The sequence below is a fragment of the Balearica regulorum genome, chromosome 3 (genome assembly GCF_011004875.1).
Source record: "Balearica regulorum gibbericeps isolate bBalReg1 chromosome 3, bBalReg1.pri, whole genome shotgun sequence".
Taxonomy (NCBI): Eukaryota; Metazoa; Chordata; class Aves; order Gruiformes; family Gruidae; genus Balearica; species Balearica regulorum.
The window spans coordinates 67228086-67249742 of record NC_046186.1 but is presented as its reverse complement, the minus strand read 5'-3'; the positions used below and the strand labels follow the sequence as shown (position 1 = coordinate 67249742).

At 44.4% G+C, this 21657-nt stretch overlaps 1 protein-coding gene across 5 annotated transcripts in view; it reads right to left on the bottom strand.

The window, feature by feature from the left end:
• PHACTR2 (phosphatase and actin regulator 2) overlaps positions 1-21657 on the bottom strand; it is a 144221-nt gene that overhangs the window by 76702 nt on the left and 45862 nt on the right. For 2 of the 5 annotated variants that reach the window (XM_075748283.1, XM_075748286.1), the window contains exon 1: positions 6506-6726. The exons of the other annotated variants lie outside the window; for them this stretch is intronic. In XM_075748283.1, the coding sequence (XP_075604398.1) occupies positions 6506-6548 (43 nt within the window). In that variant the 5' untranslated portion in view covers positions 6549-6726. Of the gene's footprint in view, positions 1-6505; positions 6727-21657 lie in introns of those variants that run through there. 5 annotated transcript variants of the gene reach the window in all.

Below are 21657 nucleotides of genomic sequence, written 5' to 3'. Positions count from 1 at the left end.
TACAGAGATTTTAGCATCACCAGCAAACCACCTCCTCTCTTTCTCCCTATGACTAGCACCGGCCCTGCCCAGACCTACTGGAATGCAAATCTCTCTGCCACCTTGTCATGATCCCCATCAGAAAAAAGCACAGGATCAGGGATCGCCCTTATGTCAACTAGAGAAGGCAACGAATGGACTCTTCAGAAATCACTCCTCTATATGTGGCTGAAAGGCAGCTGGTTGGGGGAATTGCTGTGGATCAGAAATATTTTTCTAGCCACTGTTACAATTTGAATACAATGGGCAGAAATAAGTTCTGAAAGCTGGCTGTCTGATGAAGTGTTTTTTTAAAAAAAAGCATCAGTGACTGACTCAAAGCATTAAGTGCACTCTATTTTTTTTAATCATCATCATTACGTTCTAAAAAAATATAGTGAAAAATAAATCCAAATCCAGCATTGATTCAATAGTATTTTCCAGAAATGTCACTGCTTCTTCATTTTTTTAAATCTTGAAAATATCAGTATCCAGAATGAATACAGGACAACTTTAAGTACGTAAAAACATATAAAGAAAGTATAAATGTCCAAGTCTTTTCTGCTTTTGATAGGCAGGACTGCGATACAGCTCAAACACCGATGAGGACTTGGGAGCTCTTTGGTTTCCTCCTGGCTCCTGGGCCTTAGGCCCACCCAGTGACCACAAGTCAGTTGTCCCACCTCCTCGTGCTCAGTTTTCCTATTTAAATCAACACATATTATAAAAAGGACTGGAAAGTGTTTCAAAATCTGTAATGGAACACACCACCTAAGGACAAGGCTATATTACCCAGGAGCAGTAAGAAAGCCAAGGAAGAGGATCTAGGAAGGACAACTGATCCAAGGGGTGGCTGAGATCCAATGGAGTGGGATCAGTTGTCAGTGGGGCTTAGCACATGGGGCTCAGGAGGAAACGACATCTCCCGTGAGCTTTTCATCTGAGGGCAGTATCAGGGTGGTCATCTGAGAAGACAACCCTACACAAACCCAGCCAGCCCACGGAGCTCTGTCACCCTGCCCGTGCTGACCTCCCGGGAGCCAGCTCTCATTCTCCTTCTGGCAGATGAGGAAGCTGATGATTAACACTGCGAACAGGTGATTAGTGGCTACCAAACATCAGTGCATGATGGCATCTCAGCCAGCATGCCGGACATGAAAGGTCACGTACACTGGCAGCTAAGCAAGGAGAATTCCTGGTCATCCTCAAAGCAGCCTCAGAGTGAGAAGAGGTGAGACACCAACCTGGGACCTGTTGAGCACCAGGCCTTTATTATCACACACGTACATCTTCCTGTGGTGTGGCTGGTCCTCCATGTCCTTACAAGATCTCTGCTGTCGGCCATGCCCTGTAGCGAGGGCTCAGATTGCAACCTCCTCTGCAGTGAGTTACTGCTGCAGCTGAGGAGCTCGGTCTGGGCCAACTGGCAGCAACTGCTAAGGCATCTGGGCACAGTTTTGCTCTGGCAGATCATAGAGTGTACGGCTGCACCCATGAACATGGAAATACATTTTATATTTTATAAATGTGTAATATTTAAAAATGTGTACAATTGTTTTTCTCTCTATAAATAGTGATTCATTCCACATGCTCACACTTGGACCCTCACCAACAGCACAAACCAGAATGGGTTTGGGTGCCGAGACCCACATTTTCAGTAGCTGCTATTACTTTTGATGTTTCAGCTCAAGACAGACAAGGGCCAATTTTTAAAGAGCTTTTGTGGTTCCCATTAGTAGCAGGCAAATTTGTGGCTACCCATTCTGTCTGAAAACATGGGCTTTTTACGCCTTTGACTAGGTATCTAAAATATCCATTCAATCAGCCCAAAGTCTGGGGCAAATTGCCTACTTAATTAACCCAAATTCTGGAGCTGTCACAATTGTAGCCCCATCTGACAACACTGGCAGGACAAGGAAAGAGTTTCCCATGCTCACGATCCACGACTGAAAAGCTTTGGATGTAAATTTAGCAGCAACCAAAACCAGAGTGCCTTGTACTTGTAACTCTTCCATAATTTACAAAAGCATAAAGACAAGGAAAAAAGGAGTAGGATTCCCATTGCAGTATTACAAGGCTTCAGCCTCAAAGCCCCCAACCAATTTAACCCTTGGAAAAAATAAGGAAGATTAGGCTCTCTGCCTAGAACTTCCTTTGTGCCTGTGGACACGTCATTTAGGGCTTCACTTCAAATGGGACTTGACATCTCAGCTCAGTATCTCCACTTTGCGCTCTTTTAAAGTACACCAATAACTGAAATGACCAGCTAACAGGTGTGTTGCGAGTAGCTCACTATGCCTGTAAATACTTTGAGATGCCCTCCTGTAAAGTGCAATGATGTCACAGTTCTTCCACTTTTGAAAGGAAGAGAAACTGAAGGAGAAAATCAACTTCATTTTTTTCTTCATTAAGAATTATTACTGTAAGAGCTTGTCTGCACATTCAGATTCGTAGTGGACTGAGTCAGGATGAGAATTTAAGGCTACGGCTGAGTATCTCCATGTCAAGCTCCTCAGGAACAGAAGTGCTTGCTCCGGAACAGCACCCTCAGTAAAGCTCACAAGCAGCTACTACTGAAGAGCGCTACTGGAGTAACTTTTCTTCCTAGGCAAGTCCTGAAATTGCCGCACTGATAACCAATTAGTTTGTTTACCAACACCTACAGCTGCTGAAACAAATATTAGTCTTCCATTTCATTTCAGGATTAAGATAAGGCTGCCCAGTTAAGGCAATCACAATTCCTCTGCACAGACACAGGTGAAGCTGCTGTTTCCTTGTCCATGAACAGGAAATCCCATAAAGCTGAGAGAGATGAGAAAGAGCAGTCTGAGAAACATGCTCACTTCTGACCTATGGTAATCATTTCACCAAGTGCCAAGGTCAACAAACAACAGGATCCTACCAGTGACTGCTTTCATCTCATGGGGGGAGCTGGATGTGAAATGGCTTTCCTGCGCTGTCGAAGTACATTTTCACGTCCTTGAAAAAAACTTTGGGTCTGTAACAGGATGAAATGCAAACCTGACAACCTGTGCTCTGTTTCTGTAAAATGTATACGATGAGAGGAACTCCCACTCACCCCAGAGTAAACCGGCCTGTGGATTACGTGCTTGGAGCTGCAGGTCAGCACAGGGATCTGACCCCAGTCTTCAACTGGCCCCGCTGAGCACCCTGACCGTCGAGGTAAGAGGTTCCCAAGACCTCCTCTTTGTAGCTTGTCCTGCCCCTCCACATACCCTCTGCTGTGCTCCACAGACTCCCTGCTGAAATAACTGACCCATTCCTAGGAACGCTGGTAGGTCTGTTTTTACTGCAAGTTTCATTCTCGACATGGCATCGACAGTCAAGAGGCAACAAAAATCTTTTGCCAGCTAAGTAGGTCTGCTTTTAAGTGTTATCTTCCCAATATGCTGATCATGCTTCCACTTGAGGACTTGGCTGTTTCCCAGTACTGTGGCTGGTACGGTACTGAACTACCCAAGAACAAATCCAAAAAGATTAAAAAAAAAGACTGAATAAAGTGCACAGCTCTGCTGCCCTTTGATAAGCTGTAGATCAGAAAGCAGAAATGATAGCTTTTGCATGTGATGGCTGATAACCCCCAAAAGCACTGAACTCCAGCAAATGAATGGGGAGAGAGACGTTAATCAAGTCCTGCCAGGCGTGGGAAAATCACAGAAGAGAAGGAAGATGAACAAGGACAGTATGCGCTCCTCCTTTTCCATGTATCTACACTGTCTATACTGTCTTCCCAAGCCCCTCTTGCTACCACCGTTTGTTCACATTTGCTAACCATGACAAATAACAAAAAAGCTTTAGAAAATTTATCTAAATGACTGAAAAGCTGGAACTGAAGAGACGAAGGAGCAAAGGATTGCCTGGTGGGTGTCCACAAGTGGCTAAGACACGATTTGCTGCCCATCTACCGCTCATAGTTAGGGGAGATGACTGAAGCCCTGATCCTCCTGTCCAAAATACTTCAACACCCACTCATCCACAGCTGATGGCAAACTAGTGAGAGAGTGTTGCTACTAAAGAAAGTTCCATGAAAATCCGATTCATCCTCTCTTTATAGGCACTCTAATCCATCTGGTATGAGCATACATTTGTCCAGTCGAGAAGGACTTTGGGTTTTATGGTTAGGCCTCAGCCTTGCACTTAACCCAATGGGAAAGTGCCACTAGGACCTTGGGCTGTTTAAGTACTTCAGTATACATTTCCCTTTCCAAGAGTAAAATCTCTCATTTAAAGTAAATCTTAAAAAAAAAAAAAAAAAAAAAAAAGGCAGGACATTGGCCGGGGTCCATACTAAGTACCGTATTTTCTCTCTTCAGGAAAAAATCTTTTATTTCAGTTTTCTACATCAAACCATGAAGGCCCTGCGGTGATTTACTAGTGGTGCCCTCCCCTGCGCCCAGCCAACAGCTCCTCTGAACCCTGCAGGGGCACAGCAGGGATCAGAGAGCAGGATCTGAGCCCTTGCAGGCTGGCATGGCTGGGGAAAAAAAAAGGCAGCGAACAGGCAAGTAACTTCTCACAGCTGCTTTTGTGTGGCTCACTGGGGATCTGAATGCACTATTGATTCCTTAGCACTAAAACAGATTTGTAGCCCCTGCGTGTGCAAGACAGGGATCTCCTTCAACTCTAATCTCTAGCAGCTGTCAAAGACTTAAATGGCTTGAAGTCGGCTGGCACGCCAAAATCAACGAAGATTTTAGGACTACTTGCCTAAGGGGCAACCCGTCTGAACAGGAACCGACAGAAGTCATTCTCCTGCCCTGATCAGAGCTGGATGGGGCCTCCCAAACTTTGCAATGTATTAAGCATTCAGACCATATCTGTGCAGCAGGCTAGAGAAAACAAAGGACTGTCACTCAGAAACCCACCTGTCCCCGTGGTTTCTTATTAGGGATATACATTTTCGACGGGGCTGAAAGTGCAGTGGGATTGCTCTTCTGTGAAACCTCCCAAAGGCACTACCAGTGTCTCATCACAAGTGCAGGGCTCTTAAAATGGTGGCAACTAGAATTTACTTGGCAACACTGAGGTAGAATCACCATTACTTACACCTTCAGATAACTGTCTTTTATTGCTTCTGATTAAAAATCTTGGTTTCAGTTAAGAAAGTATTCAAGGATGACTTTTATTTTCTTTTAGCTAAAACTAGAAATCCAGCCCACTTACTGTCCGTTAGTGTTCTGCCGAGGGAACGCAGGCACCAAAGCTATCGTTAGTCGAGATACGGGTCCCCTCCCAGGCAAAATTCCCTCACAATAGGCTTTTGCACATAAGGGTTTGGACACATTTTTGTACAGGAAGTTTAACAAAAACTTCTAACTGGTCCATCTGTTTCCTTACATCTGTTTCCCGACGCCTACCTTGATATAATTGTAATGTGCTGGCTGCTGGGAGAAATCTTAAACGGGATGGTTAAATTTATTGAAATGGTCAAATTTCTCTTTAATGCAATGTTTGGCAGGAGAAGAAATCATCCAAGATTTTGACTGGGATGGCATGACTGGGAAGTTGTACCACTGGCAGCATAATGGAGCTTTTCTGAAAATGTACGTATTATTACCAAAACTATTCTCTGAAACTCCCATGAAGAAAAAAAAAAAGGGGAAAATTTGTCGTGCTGTCTCCTATTTGACAAAACACTCCCACATTAACAGCAATAAGCAAATTAAGAATAAAGTTCAGCCTTCAGAATTCAAGTCTACAACAGGATTTGTTTATATTTCTAATGGATGCAAAGGAAACAGGCGTTGAGAAAAAACATGCGTGCAGTGACATTTTCGCAGGAAACTTCAAACCTCACTGGAGTTAATTTAGATTCTACATCCTATTATTGTGGGAAGAGACCTGCTCTGTTATGCAGTAACTAAAACACACCGGGTTATCCTAACATGCCTCCAAACAGCATTCCCAATTAGTTCGTACTATCTTCAAAAAGTTAATTTGCAAACAGCTAGGGCTGCTTTATTGGAAGAAGAAGGGAAAAAAAAAAAAAGTTCCACTCACACGCTATTTATTTATTTTCACTAGTGTGCTTACACATAAAATGTCCCGAAGCCAAAAGCAACCAGATGGGCGGGTTACTAGCCGCGCTGCCGGGCGAGGTGCCAGAGCTCCTTTCCTTCCCCCCTTTTTTTATCCCCTTCGTACTTATTTATTTATTAAAGGGGGAAAAAAAAATGCAAAAAAAAAGCCCCACGCCCCAGGAGGTTGGGGAGCACCGGGTAGCCCCTCGTCCCCGAGGGCTGCCGGGCAGGGCAGCGGCCGCGCTTTCCCGGCCGCCGCCGCTGCCATCCCCGCTGCTGTCCGAGGGAAGAGGCGGGCGGCGGCGGCAGCGCCCCGGGGAGCACGGGCAGACCCCCGCCGCCGCCGCCGCCCCGTCCGCGCTCCCCGCTCCCCGCCGCCGTGCGCCCCCTCGCCCTCGTTGCGTCCCGTCCGCACCGTCCCACCGCCGGCGTTCCCCGGTACTCACCGCCGGCCGGCTCGGGCAGTGTGGAGACCGAGGTCTGGCCCATGGCTTGGCCGGGAGGCGATCACGCCGCCCGCCGGGCGCGCAGCCTCCGCCGCGGCTGTTTCCGGGGGGCCATCTCACTTTTCGCCGGGGCCGCGGCTCCCCGCCGCGCCGCCCGCCGGCTGGCGGGGGGCGGCTGCGGGCCGGTGGCTGCCTGTCATACCGCCGGGCCGCCGGTCGGCTCGGGCCCGCGGCCGCAGCACCGCACCCCCCCCCCCCCCCGCTTCCCCGCCCCGGGGCGGGTCCCTGCTGCAGGGCAGGGGCGCGGGAGGGATCGTAAAATTCTTTAGTAAGTTTTTAAAAAGCAAGAAAAAGCACCCTTAATTATACGGAGATTGGGAAAGACGGCGCTTAATGGGCAAGCCTTCTGGGACTGCTAACGTCCCAAGCCCCTGCCTAACTCTGCCCTTCTCCGAAGTCCAAAACGTTGGTCCAGACGTAAAATTATTTCCACCCCTCCTCTAAGGTACAGCGGAAACGTGTGACAGCTGCAGGGAGCCATCCTATCGCCCTGCGCCGAGGCGATTCCCTGCTGGGAGCAGTTCTCAGGGCTTTGCTGCTGCCAGGAGCGGGCAGGGAGGGCCTGGGCAGGGCAGCTTGTGGGGTCCTTACAGCCCGGGCTGTGCCGGCACAGAGCGCTGGAAAAGCGCCCAACCCTTCCCTCTCTCACAGGTGCATAACTGAAGACAGGACCACTTTTAATTTTGAAAGAAAGAAGATAGCCTAAGACAGCGGCATCCAGACAACGCTCTGCCGTAGCAAGCGACAAGAAGGGACGTAATCGATTGGATAAATTAATGGAGGAGATGGGGAGAAATAGAGATTGTGCATAGCACAAGGGCAAAAGGAACAAAGGTTTGATTTGTTTTTCTTAATGCATAACCATGATCTAAGCAGTGATACAAGCTTAATGCTAAAGCAAACAGATAACTGTTACCAGTGATGCAAAAAAACCCCAAACCCAACAAAAAACCAAAACCAAGCAAGCTCAAGTGCCTCATAGCTATTACTGGGCAGTGCCTAGAAACAAGCAGGGAGGTGCACGTACACCACAGGACACTCAAGGCTCGTCTAAAGAACATGCTAAAGAACACCTATTAGCAAGATAGGTGGTGAAATTACTGGGTTTGAGTGGCTTGGAAGTCCTCGAGGGGTTGGCTGAAGAGATTTCTGACTTGCTGATCTTTGTACGTGTTGGCACTGTGGTGACATTTCAGGAATGGAGACCTGTGTTAGTGTGGGGCCCGTACTCAGGAAGCAAAAGGAGCACCACAGGCACCTACAGCGTGCTTAGCCTGGCCTCAGTTATAGGCAGAAGTGATGTGGTCGCCAGCTAATACATGGGGAATAGCAAAGACGACAATTAATGCTAGTCTTCATGGTTTTTATAGAAAATAAGTCTTGGTAAACAGGTCTTTTATTTCCTCATTTTGTATGATTACACATTAAATTGCCAGAGGTATGGGTTTGTGTGTAAGAGACTTCCCCTAGGTGCTTGATTTACTAAGAGAGAAAAAAGTGAGGACAACACAAAATTAATAAAGCACAAACAGATGAAGAACCAAATGAAAAGCAGATCAATTGTCCAAGTAGCACTAGCATTTAATGAGGCTGTTTCTGCTGGGGAGCTGCGGGGAGGCTCTGCAGTGTTTTCATCAGCAATCTAGAAGAGTATTACTTCAAATAGCTTTACGAGACTAAATAAATCACCACCGGCAGCAATTTTAGAGGGAGTAAATATTACCAGAGTGATAATGAGGACAAGGCAGTCACAGAGTTACCTGGATTATTTAATAAACTCAGCTTTTTCAAACAAGTAATTTTTAATAGGGTCAAAAGAAGAAAAAAGTCAGCCTTGCAGGATGGAGCAACAGAGCCTACAGGGCCAAGGAAGGTATCTTAGAAAGCTGCTGCGGGTAGGGGCTCAGTGAAATTCAACACAAGCTCCGAGTGAGCTAGTGCTGATACAAAAGGGAGCTGAGACTTACATAGAGATGTGCAAATAGGAAAGGGGTAGGTAGAAATCCTGTTATGTTGTTGCAATTTTTATCAGACAAAAAGCGCTGTTCCATGTCCAGTGTTGTGGTCTGCTCCTCAAAAAAATGCTGGATGATGGGAGACCTCTCAAAAGAGATCCACAAGATGAGATGGAAAGTGCAGAAAGTGCTCTCCAACAAAAGGCTTGAAGAAGGCTGGTGCCGATGGGCTCGGGAAAGGCGGACGTGTTGCATTTTAACCTAACAGTGCCTTTGCGAGGAGAGAATAGCATCCTGGACATTCAAACACTGAAGGCAAGGCTCTTCGCCTGACCCTTCATACGCAGGCCTCGTACAAAGCACGGACTTGAAGACGAGTAAGTGGGGATAGCGCAGCAGCACCAGGCTGAATTACGCAGCAGGAGCTAAGGGGAAGGTAGATGGTCTTGTGGTCCCTTCTTCAACCTGAGGAAAGGCTTTCAGAAGGGTGGCTTGTTGAGTAACCAACTCCTGTCACTCGTTTCTCAGGAGAGTTTTGCATTGATTCCGCACCTTGAAAAATGATTTTTAAAGGGTTTGTTCTGAGAAACTCGAGTTACCTCTTTGGAGTCACTTGTAAACAGGAACATAAAAGTGTTCCAGTCTGCTTCCAGTGAATCTTGTTAATTTTATCAAAGGAATTTGTGTTCCCCTGCTACGTAAAAGCCTGGTTCACAATGCAAAAGTATGTATCATCTATCTGACACGATTCCTGTGAAGTAATAAACTCCTCAAGGTCAATTCGTAAGCTGATAAAATGGGTACAGTTATCACATCATCCAGTGTAGTTGAATTAGTTGCCAGTTTCTTTGGGTTCAGTGGTTGTGTTTGTTCAGATTTTTTTTTTTTTTTTGGTAAGTTAACTGATGATGGTGACTTTCTTTTATATGTTTTCTCTGCAGCCACCTCATTTTTAAGGGTCCTGTCTTCGTACCTCAGCAATGCTTAGTGGGATTAGCAATGATTAGTTGCAGAACTAATCAGATATGGTTACTGCTTTAGAAAGTGGGGGGTGGCATTTCTAATAGGGAAGAGAAATGATAATTTATAGCACTAACAGATTATAGGCATCGTGTTGTACAGAATAAGAAGATGGAGCTTCTGCTTATAAAAGTTTACCCGAAAGAGCAACTTGTAAATAAGAAATAATTTACTTGCATTAGAAAATGTAAAGGTCTTATTAAGCGGAATTTTATTCCTGTTGGACAAGATACTGGGAGCACCCAATACTATCATCCTACATTCTTTATTCAGCTTTCATAAAGTGGGCAAAAATGAATACTTTCTCTTGATCCTGAGCAGGGAATACTAGTTGAATACATAACATAGTACTGGTCCATACAACAGTTATTTCTCTTTTTGCTTTTTTCCCTGCCTAAAGATACAAAGGGGCAATGTATACATCTCAGACTACTCACAGTCATTACTGATCATCAAATCAGAAAAAAAAAATAGCACTTTTCTGCTTAGGTCCTGCTTTTTAAGCCATTTGATTTAAGAATTCAGCTTATGACTCACCAATGGGAGGGAATGAACCCTGAATCCTCAACACTGTATGAAAAGACATCTACCAATGTGAGCTATGAGAGAAACTGGACTGTTGAAAGCAAAGATATATTACATTTCTCCTATGTAGAGCTATATTTGTGTTATGATCTTTTCACAGAAGAGAATGTAAACCTTGAAAATTGTTCCCAAGTCAGAATGAAATAATACACACAATAATCTATGTCACGTATCAAAGAGCAAATTCCTTCCCATCAATAAAGCTTCAAAGACAGCTGCGTTTCCGTGTGTTTACTATACTGGCACGATGGATGGCAACAGATGACCTACAACTTGTAGGATGCTATTGCCCAGTTTTTAAAGTTGTGTAGGTTCATGTAAAGTGAAGAGGGATTTAGAAAGATGAATTTGTATTACTCTTCCTTCAGTCACCGAGATTAATTTATGGCACTAAATATAACAGAAGCTATAAGGAGGGGCGATCACATTTAATGTCAGGATTCGTAATGCAGGACTGGCAAATGCATTCCACCTTACAACAGGAAAAAAAATATTACCAGGTGCTTATCAAGACAAACCAAGAGGGTGGCACTGAGTCCAGAACAGAAATGATCCAGACAGGTCTTTTCATGTGTGGACACCCACTCACAACTCCAGTCAGCGCGCAGAACTGCTGGAAGATGAGCAGCACCGTGTCCTGCAGGCTGCAGAGCTGTACCATTCAGTGAATGATGCAAATGTTATGACATGAGCAAACACGAGCAAGAAGCTAAGTAATTTTTTTAGTCATGGGTCATGCTAAGGTTTATAACAATGACATTGAATTTGTACCTGCCTGTAGAGAACTTACAGTTACAAAGGAGAAGAGTTTGGGGAGGGCAACACCAAAATCAGTTTGTTCCCTTAAGACTAGAACATCAGCTGTGGTTGAGCAAAAAAGCTAATTCTGGGAAACTGAATCTTAAACAGTTCTTAAACAGACACTGTCAAAATAAAATCACAGGCCATATTCATGAATTATACTGGTGTTGTATCGGGAATTTAGGCCCTTTCCTTTTAATAATCAGGGACTTTTGTAATAACCCTAGATTATTTTCTCTGTTGAAAATGTTTTAAAATATTTTAAGTGTTCCTTTTTACTTTTAATGGCTTAGCAATGCTATGTTCTTGCCAGTGTCACCTCCTCCTATCTTTGTGAGTGATCATCACGTGTCTTTCTCCCTCAGAAAAACCCACTGTACATGCTATCTACATAGTAGAATGGAAGGCATCTATACAGAATAACTGAGAGGAGCTTCTGCAGTTCAGTCTCTAAATCTGGAAGCTGAGGTTCAAAGCCTTGTACCAGAGGAGTTAATAAGCAAATGAGGGCTATTCTGATTAAAACATATAGCAGACATTTCTTGGATGAGATTTGCTCGTTCAGATTAAGTCTGCACTGGGAGACAAGTAGCACTCTGTGCTCTATGGGAGACCTGAGGGGCTCAGAGTTGTTCAGGTGATCTCAACTCCTGTCTCGATGTCTGTTCTTATTTATCCTTACCAACTGTTTGCCATCACAGGTGGGAAAAGAGCAGAGCTGGGCAAACTCATTCCTGGTGATCTGGCACACACACATTCTTTCAGCTCACAAATTATCTGCAAATAGGTTATGCACTTGCAAACTTGTTTGCTACTCTAAATTATTCACTGTAACAATTTGTAAGCCAATTTTGGACACTGGGAAGTAGGTAAACAATTCATGGCAACAGCAGTTCAATAATTTATTATCCAGGCTGTGCGCCCTCAGCCGTGGGCCTCTGTGCTCTTTGACTTGGGGGTGCTATCTGTACCTGGAGGAAACTTTTGCAATAGCTGCATCAATATGATTTTAAATGGTTAATAATGAATGCTTATAGATCTGCTCATGTGGTTTGATCTGTAACTTTTGTTATAGCCTTTAACTTACTATTACTATTGCCTATATTAAGTAACCGCTTGGCAAGTTTTTCTAGGAAAGACTTCTACAGACATGAACATTGCAAGTATGTTGAAAAATCTCCATTTTCATTTTCATAACAGTTTGCAGTTTCTTGTGGTACTGTACGCACTGAGCTTTTAAAGTAATTTACATAATGTGTGTGGTTGAAAGGCAGAAAATAGAAAGAAAATGGCCCCAACACAAACACTTTGGGAGTCACGGAGAGCAGATCTACTCATCTCCTGCGCATGATCCTCAGCGTCAGAAACTGCCCTGCTCCCCCCACGGCACTTTCTTCTAACACTTCAATTTCTGCACGTTTCATCTCCACCCCACTTCTGTTCCACAGTATCTTTCAAAAGTATTTGCCTTCCCTAATGTTTCTCAAAGGCAAACTCTAAAACTCTGTATCCCTCTGAGTTCTCTGACTTTTCCCCCATCCCACGGTTGTTGCTAACGTTTGTTTACTTCCCTTGCGAAGATCTGGAGTCAGTTCCCTTGCTTTGCTTCAGCAAGCCTGGCCTATGCAGGCTTCCTTTTTCTCACAGACCCAGAGTATTTCAGTAATTATTTTGGGTATTATTACTTTCACATCTACTGTCTTAAAAGTTATCAGCTGCCTAAAGGCTTATGACGTAAGTAGCAGAAGTGGTGTAATCCAGGTTTTGGAGAACTTCTTGTACAAGATTATGAAAGATGAGCAAATGAAAGATTCAGATCCTGATTAATCAGACCCTTCTGACACTAAGAGTGTTGGGCTTTTTTAATTTAAATTTACTGAAAATTAATACGCTCTAAGAAAAGTGTGTTCTTCAGGGCAAGGATCTTGCCTTCTTTTAAGGGCTAAGCACTGTGCAGTTGATGCTGGAAAAAAGCTACCTTCTGTCTTTGTTCAAAGCACCAAGGGGAACTGACATACTAGATCACATTCTGTCCCTAACCCTAGACCAGATATTCCTGAAAAAAGCTGAAGAACCCCGCAGTAGATGGCATGACGTATTACCCAAAATCTGTAAGGTCCCACACTGATACTTAATAATTTAAATGCTACAGTCCTGGTTTAAATTTTAAACTTTAATTTTTCAAAAACTCTTCTACATGTTTATGATTGTTAATTACATGAACTCTCGATATTAATGTTGTTCATATGTGATTGTTTCCTTTGTGTCTCATACTGGCTCCTTGATGCCAGCACCTTCTGTTGGGTTGCGTTTCTCCGTGCAGTGGCAGTGCTGTGACAATACAGGACAGCATTTCCTTTCCGGGCAGAAAATAACCATCAGGCATTTTCCAATCAAGCGTGTGTTTGTCACCAGATATCAATTTTGTCCAGGGTTCCAGATTTACGATGAAAGACAAAAAGGACTACATTAAAAATTATAAATAGCATTCTGCCTGTCCTAGTTCAAGCCACTGGGGAAGAAGAAAGCAATGGCGTAAAAATGACGTGCCGGAGTGTAGGGTTCCTCAAGAGTCGGGTTTCTGCCAGGTTTTGAAAGGCTTTAGCCACTGCAAGTTCGTATCAGTAGTTACAATAAACAGAGCGGACTGGCCCCTTTACTGATACAAGCTGGCATGTCCCCAGCAGAGAAAATCAAGTAGTACAGCCAAAAGCAGCTGGAGGTCTGTTCTTACTGTGGGACACCACCTTTCCTCCTCCACCTCATCTCTCAAGGCTTGTGGTGCCTTTCGTTGCGTTCACCATAGCAGTGGTCACAGTACTGGAGCTCCCTAATTCATCATTTCAGGGAAAGGCTCCTACCAGCTGGACCGGCTCCCCTCAGGCATTTTTTCTCTCCCTCCCGTCTGGGCTTAATGGCAGCTTCTGGATGCCTCCTGCCTGCTGCTGCTGCAGCAAAGCCCAATTATCCGGGAGAACTTCTGCGCTCTCCAGCCTGTCCAGAAGTGCCTCCTCGCTTCAGAGAAGTCAGACATGATGCTAGCCCAGCTGCACTAACCATTTTCCTTAGGAAAACACAGCTTTCTGCTCTTCAGGGCAAGTGTGGTTGTTGCTGGCTGCGGCTTTCCCTCTACAGCTCCAAGCTCCTTAATGAATCACTGCTTTTTGGCACCGAAGCAAAATAAACACATAATTTTGGATGCCTTTGCCAGATGTATGTACACTTAGAGCAGGTTTTGAATGACAGCAAGCGAAAGGTTTAATGAAATGCGTGCGCTGCGTGGCTAAAAATTGCAAGAAACGCCAGATCATGTAAATCTGAAGGTCACAACAGTACCGTTAGCCCAATAGTTGTTCACATCTTGTATATTTTCTAGAATACATGGAGGGGGATTACCACTAGTGTGTGAGCTACAGCTGTCATCAAGAAAAATCAGTAATAGAAGGCAGCATAGGGGTGCAGGATCACTCATCAGCATGACGGTTAGATGCCTACCTCTTTCTTTCCCCTTCTGTTTATTAACTGATTCAGTGTAACTGCACGTAGCACAGATTTTTACACTGATGTTTCCTAGCCTACGTAAGGGGGGAAAAAAAGACATCAATAAAAAATTTGGCAGTCATACCAAGTGAAGTTTCTCAGTTTCTCGAGCCAGTTGTGTGTACATACACTGTCATGCACTTTGGCCCTTTCAAAGTGCCAGAGCCTGTCCGTGACTTCAACACATCTATTTGCTCTTGCTGACTTGAGTGAGAATGAAAAAAAACTTTCAAAAGTGTTTGGCACAACTGTTCCTCTAGTTCCTCTCCATTCAGTCAGATTTTAGAATGAATTTAAATGTATCACTGGACTATAATTAGCTCCGAAGGACAGAAGACCACAGGGGACCAGCTCTTTCCTCTTTAAATGGGCAGCTGTAAAGACACTGCCTTAAACAATATTCTGAACACCAGCAAAGCTTGAAACCTGGACCCATGCCTGATGAACTGCCAAAAATCAGAATAACCTCTGCCTTTAGCAAATCAAAGTCATTCCCTGTGAAGCTGGTTTACTACAGAAATCTCTAGACCAAACCACAAATTTCAGCCTTCAGTTTCATTTCTCCCCATGTTTCTACTACTATGAAAATGTGGACCTTATTTTACCCTACTGGGAAAATGCATTTTTTCCACTCTCCCATGACTCAAAAACATCTGAAAGATTCTTCCTCCAAGCTTAAGAAAAAGAGGAGGAGGGAGGAAACTTCACCTTTTGGCAAAGATACGGAATGGAAATTTTTGACTCAAAAGAGGATTTTCAAAATAAAATAAAATATAAGAAGCATGTGAATACAAGGGGTTATGATGGAAACTATTTTCATGGCCAGCTCTAAAGTAAGCACTGCTGTTCTAGAGACACATGGTACTGATGCAAACATTGGTTTGAGGCCAAAACCCCTAGCATGCTAGTGGAATCCGGAAGCACTACAATATTAAATACACCTCAAAATATATGTCAGACATCTCCCTGTGTCTGTTCCACTTACCCTGCACAGCATGACACTATACACTTAATTCATCAGTGTCTGCAGAGTAACAGACTCGGGGCCAGTGGCGGAGGTGCTCTCCTTTCCTTGGATCATGTTCTTTCCTGCACCGCACGCTGCCCAAATGGTCTTATTCTTCTAATAAGACCAGGCTTATTATTCCCATTTTGCAAATATTGAGCCAATATCCACTTTCCATCTGCAGCACTTATACAGCCTCTATTATTATAGCGTGTGAGTACCCCTCACTGGTCCTAGGGAAGGGTTATTAGCCCCAAGGTAGGATTTCCACATTTCGTCCGGTGTGATGGGGGAGGGAAGGTGCTACACAAGGCGCGAGGGCATCCTGCTCAGCTGCACTCTTCTGCCTGGCAGACTCTTGCTGCTATCTATGGTCTGCTTCTTCCAGCTGATCCAAAGCAGCTGGCCTGGCCATGGGCAGTCTTCGATCACAGAAAACTCCCTTTTGGCACCTACTATGATTACAACTATTGGTCTGCACCTTTGCCAATTCATTAGAAAAACATACAACTGGTTAAAAGTGTCCTAATCAAGGGTGTGTCCTGGTTTCAGCTGAGAGGATTGATTTTCTTCATAGTAGCTAGTGCGGGGATACATTTTGGACTTGTGCTGGAGACAACATTGATAATATAGAGATGTTTTTGTTCTATGGACTTATTGTGGAGCAGTGTTTACGTGGGGCCAAGGCCTTTTCTGCTTCTTGCACTGCCCTGCCAGCGGGATGGCTGGGGGTGCACAAGAAGTTGGGAGGGGACACAGACAGGACAGGTGACCCAAACTGACCAAAGGGATATTCCATACTATATGACGTCATGCTCAGTTTATAAGGAGCTTGGGGGAAGAGGGGGGGGGGGCGGCGGCGTTCGGAGCAATGGCGTTTGTCTTCCCAAGTAACCGTTACACGTGACGGAGCCCTGCTTTCCTGGAGATGGCTGAACACCTGCCTGCCCATGGGAAGTGGTGAATGAATTCCTTGCTTTGCTTGTGCGTGCGGCTTTTGCTTTACCTATTAAACTGTCTTTATCTCAACCCACGAGTTTTCTCACTTTAACTCTTCCAATTCTCTCCCCCATCCCGATGGGGGGGGGGGGGAGTGAACGAGCAGCTGGTAGTGCTCAGCTGCCAGCTGGGGTAAAACCACCACAGGTGTAAAATCAATCTTCTGCTTTTGCACAGCCTGATTTTTCTGTGGATTTGTGGCTTTTGATCACAGTTCTTGCCTTGCAATAAAAGGCAAACGCTGACTGAAAGTTTTCCCAGGAGTGGGGCTGGTGGACCATCCCCCTCTGAGGGAATTCAAGTATCAGCAGTCTAACAGGGGAGCGATGTCCCCTCCCTGCTGGCTCTGTGGGGGTCCGTCTGGCTGCAGATACACACGAGCAGTTGCAGAGCACTGACTCAGGCTGGTTGTCCTCTGCCAGGTTTGGTGCCAGCTCCCACCAGGGCTCAAGAGCTGTCATTAGAGGCCACCATACTAGAGCATTATTGTGCAAGCCCATTTTCCTTGGGAAGGCAGACCAAAACCTCTTGGCACCTCCAAACACGTGTGTGGCTGCACCTACCTGCTGGCCCTGAGGAGGACCGGGGCTTAGCCAGGAATGACCGCGCAGCTCTGCAGCTTCAGCTGCTCCCCAGCTCTCTGGGGGGATGGAGTCACCAGGGAGTTGGGAGGTGGGGACAGAAGAGGAAAAGTTGCCACTTGGGTCTCTGTGCACTGGGCCCACCATCTTTTTCTTCCCAAAAATGTATCGCAAGGGTGGTATGGCATGGATCAGCTTTGCGGTGCTTGCCCAAGCTGTGGCTCCTTGTAAGGGCTGATGAGGTCTGTGGGGTTCACAAGCAGCAGCCAGGGGCACGGGCAAGCAGGTGGGGCTGGCAAACCATGCAACCTGCTCTGCCAGTGAAGAGCAGCCAGCCAAGAGGGTCACAAAAGCTGATGGACACTGATGGGTTCGGTGGATCCTGACTTTGGTGGCTGGGACCTGTGCTTTAGATGTAATGTCGAAAAGGTGTGACTGGTTCAAAGACACAATTAGATCCAATTTCATGCTTAAATACACGCCAACCACTTTCTTCCCTCCCCTTAACTCCCAAGTTGTTTGGGGGTTTTATTTTGAACCTTCAGAATCAGCTATGGTCTTTCATTCTCCAAACTGGATGTAGCTTTCTTCTCAATAGGTTTTACACACCATCCTTTTCTAAAGCCATCCCTGATGTTGAAAACATCATCCCTGTTTAACTTTCATCTTACTGAGGGCATTGTTGTGGTTGGAGAGGGTTATAAGGGGTCAGGTTTCACACCCTTGCTGATGTGCAGTAGTCGTAATTGTGATCCAGTGACCTGCTAACATCTCCCTGGAGAAGGCTGCTTCAAACGAGGCAGAAGGCCTGGGGAGCTTTGCCCCAAGCTCCTCCTGCACACATGGCATTTGGTCTCTACACGGCGATTGTTTAAATCGAGTGTAAATCTGTTGGCCTGATTTTGCTTTTTAAATTCTCATGTAGCATTCATTTACTTGCTGGTGATCAGGGGAACCAGGGTGCTTTAACCACGCTAGTCCTGGGGTGGTTTCTGTGCTGATCCGGATCGTGTTTAGCTCAGGCTCCTTCAGTTGCAAAACCCACACATAAGAAAACTAAAACAATTATATGAACCAAAGGAGAAATGCCATATGGTTCTTGTGAAAAGTGCTTTTACCAAGACTAAACATCAGTATTACACTTTTTCCTAACTACCTGTTTAATATAGCAGATCATTAATGCAGCACATTTAATTAGTTAAAATGAACACATTTCATTGAATTAAAATTCAGCAGCATTAAAGCCAGATGGGCTGCAGGGGGAAAAAAATGCAGAGACTTAAAATTAATGTAAATGTAATATTATTGTTTTCAGCTACAATCTGATTAAGTTGGGCTGACAGAAGCTTTCACAGAAATGCCCAGGAAGATAACTTGTCTGTAAGAAAAATCCATTTAAAAGAAATTGTACTTCAGATATTTTCACAGTTCTGTGGCTCACTGAAATACATTCCTGTATAGAAACTGCAAAACTGATGTGGGAGAGCCAGTAATAAGACCTTTACTGTGATGTTACTTACTGGGAGAAAAATGACTTAGTTTTACAGTGCTTATTATAAGTATTTGTGTGTAGAAAAAAAAATTACCCAAGACGACCCATTCCCAAAGGCAGAAAATATACATTTCCAAAAACATGACCTGCCCAGGGAGCCTTCGCTGCTTCCTCTGCAGTCCCTGACATCATCAGGAGCCAGGCTGTGATGCCAAGCGCCCTCTAAAACCCTGGGTGGGTGCAAGGAGCAGCCCCGTGCCACGCAGGAGTGCCTTCATGGGCACTGGAAACAGCATCCGCTGAGCTCTCTGGCTGCAGTGCAGGTACCTTTGGTTGTGCGGTAAGATCCACAAAATCCAGCTTGGCCCTATGCTCCAGTGTTTTCTGTAGAGTCACTTAGAGAACTGCGCTATCTGGTGTAGGACGTTCCTGTCACTGGAGTATGTAAATGCTGGCCACCTTATTTGCTAGGTCTTAATGGCATTAAGACAACAGGAAAAAGATACCCTACATAAGACACCCAAACCCACTCCATTTCTCTTTTTAAACAGTTACTTTCCAGAAAAGCTGACGCAGTTCCTCGCACATTAGCTGTGTACCACAGTAAATAGTTGTTTTCTACCAAAACAGTAACGAAAAGTTTATATAAAGTCTCGCCTACACATGTGATGTACCAGAAGGTGTGGGGGGTGGTCCTAAGCACTCTCAAGCACAGATCCCACTCACTTAAACTCCTAAAATACAACACGAGATGTCAGTGTCTTCTTTTTCCCATGAACTGTGCAGTAAATATGAAACGCAACCTTGATTCACACATAGTGATAAAACCCAGCGCCTGTAAATTCGTGAATGTAGCTGGCAGTCATTAAGTACATTATGCGGAGGTCAGGTTGATAGTCCCTTCTTTGTTTATTCCTCTTATTTAATGATCCATTGCTGGAGACATGCCAAAAACTTTCAGGATGTTTTACAATGTATTTATGTGACCGAGAAGTGTGTCCTGTGCTTTCCATCCCCATTATTCTGACATGCTGAACATAAATCAGAGTGCGGTATGCAGAATTAGCATTTAAGGAAGGCACAGAGTGGGTTGGGTTTTTTTTTTTCCCCCCTCTCTTTCCCCCCACCCCCGGCAATGTATACAGAGAAAATACTTGTTCCTTTCTAGAACAGCCTTTAGGAGAGATCGCCTTATGGTCCAGGGATGAAACAGGGCCACCTTCATTTTGCGCAGCTGAATTCCACAAAAGCCAAATGTCTCAGCATGGGATATTACACCTGGATCCAGGCAGACTTCCATTCAATTCAAGACAAAGAGTGGTTAAAAATCACGTTACATTGTCAGAGATCAGATCCCGGCAGCTCAAGCTAATAAAAGTTAATTTTTTCAAAGGTACAGAGAGTTAACCATTGCTCAGCACTCTACTAATTCCTGGCCTCACAAGGCAGGTCATGTCTATGGCAAGGGCTGGATCAGTTTAAGTAAAATAATTTATAAAGTGAATGTATTTAGGCTCATGGATATCTGTGTATAGATATGCTAAACTGATGCCAGCCAGTTGAATATTGGCCCAGGTAAGAAGGTAAAAATTTTCTTGTGTGGCTAACACCACTGAATGCTTTCTCAGTGCACAGATGTTTGTGTTAAAACATCCTATTAATCCTATGAAATTTTTAGAAGTCTAAATAGGAGTTCCAGCAGACAGACCTGGTGCAGTTCAAATCCATGGAAAAGGTATAGCTGGGAAAACACATCAGATAGATCTGTTTGCCAGTTTAATAGAAAGAAAATTAAATATCTGAGTTTTAAAGTATTCTGTTACTAGACTAGTAGGTGAAACATTACAGTGCAGGCCACCTGTACAACTCTGGCATTTGCTTATCATATGATAAATATTAGGTGATCTTATAAATAATTTTCCCCATCAAGTTGACTAAGCTAATATAAGGTAACTGGATCCACAATTTCTGCAAGGCATTTTTTGTTTGTGTTGTCTAGTAACATTGGTTAGTTAATGGACCATAACACCTTGTTAAGAAAAATCCATAACCTTTCCAAAGTTATTTTAGGCTGGTCTGTCAATTTTTACATTGACTTAATTTGTCTGACTGCAAGACCCTTTCTGCAAACCCTTCCAAGTGCCATGACGTTATGTACCTTCCAGGTTAATGCTCATTAAACATGAGGCAGTCTAAAGGACAAAAGAAAACCCAGAATATGAGGCGTGCAACCTTCTCCGCAGACAGAACATTTGTGTGCATACATCATAGTCTACTGCTAATAGCCTGGTACTGAATTGCCAAAATGAGATGTCATTCAGCTCATCTTTGGCGCTGTTCCACTGAAGTCACTAAGATGTATTTCAGTGACAATCAGTTTTATATCTAATACATTACAAACTTGCTGGTGCAGTAACAACTGGAATTCTTCAGCACGTGTGCAGCGATGTGACCATGTAGCGGCTCTAGGTCTCCCTGTTTTCCCCGGCGAGGTACTTGATCAGCGTTTGTATTGGCTCATGCACCACGCGAGGACTCGGGCTGTGTATTTCACGTGCATGAAAAATCCTAGCCCTATTATAACTGCAATCAAGCCTTTATGAAAGCTCTACTATCAACATCAGACTATGCCCTTTCAGAGAAGAAATTTACGTATTTAATTGCCAAATCATAAAATAGCTGAAAAGAAAGCAAGCATCATGTGTTGTCAGGTATAAAATCCATTTCTTCCAGGAAGTTTTCAAGTTTTGAGGGTTACAGCAAAATTCCCTGTGCTCTGTCTTATCCAGTTTGCCTTCTTGTGCATTTTTGATCAGCCTTTAAAAAGCTGACACATTTTATTAGATCAGAATTCAGTCTAAGAAGCCTGAACACGTGTTCATGCTTCACTGCTCACTGGTTATTAGGATAATCTGCAGGAAACAACATAACAATAGGGCATTGTTTGGGAATGTGAGCAAAAGGTTACAACAACAGCCTGCACTCAGACCTGACTTCTTGACTCCCATTCCCTTTGCTATGAAGAAAGCATATGTTGTGTGTGGTAGCTATTTCCAATATGGTCAAAGTCTTTTCTTCCATTTGTTGCAGCTTGGAAGAGAACAAGGTGTAGG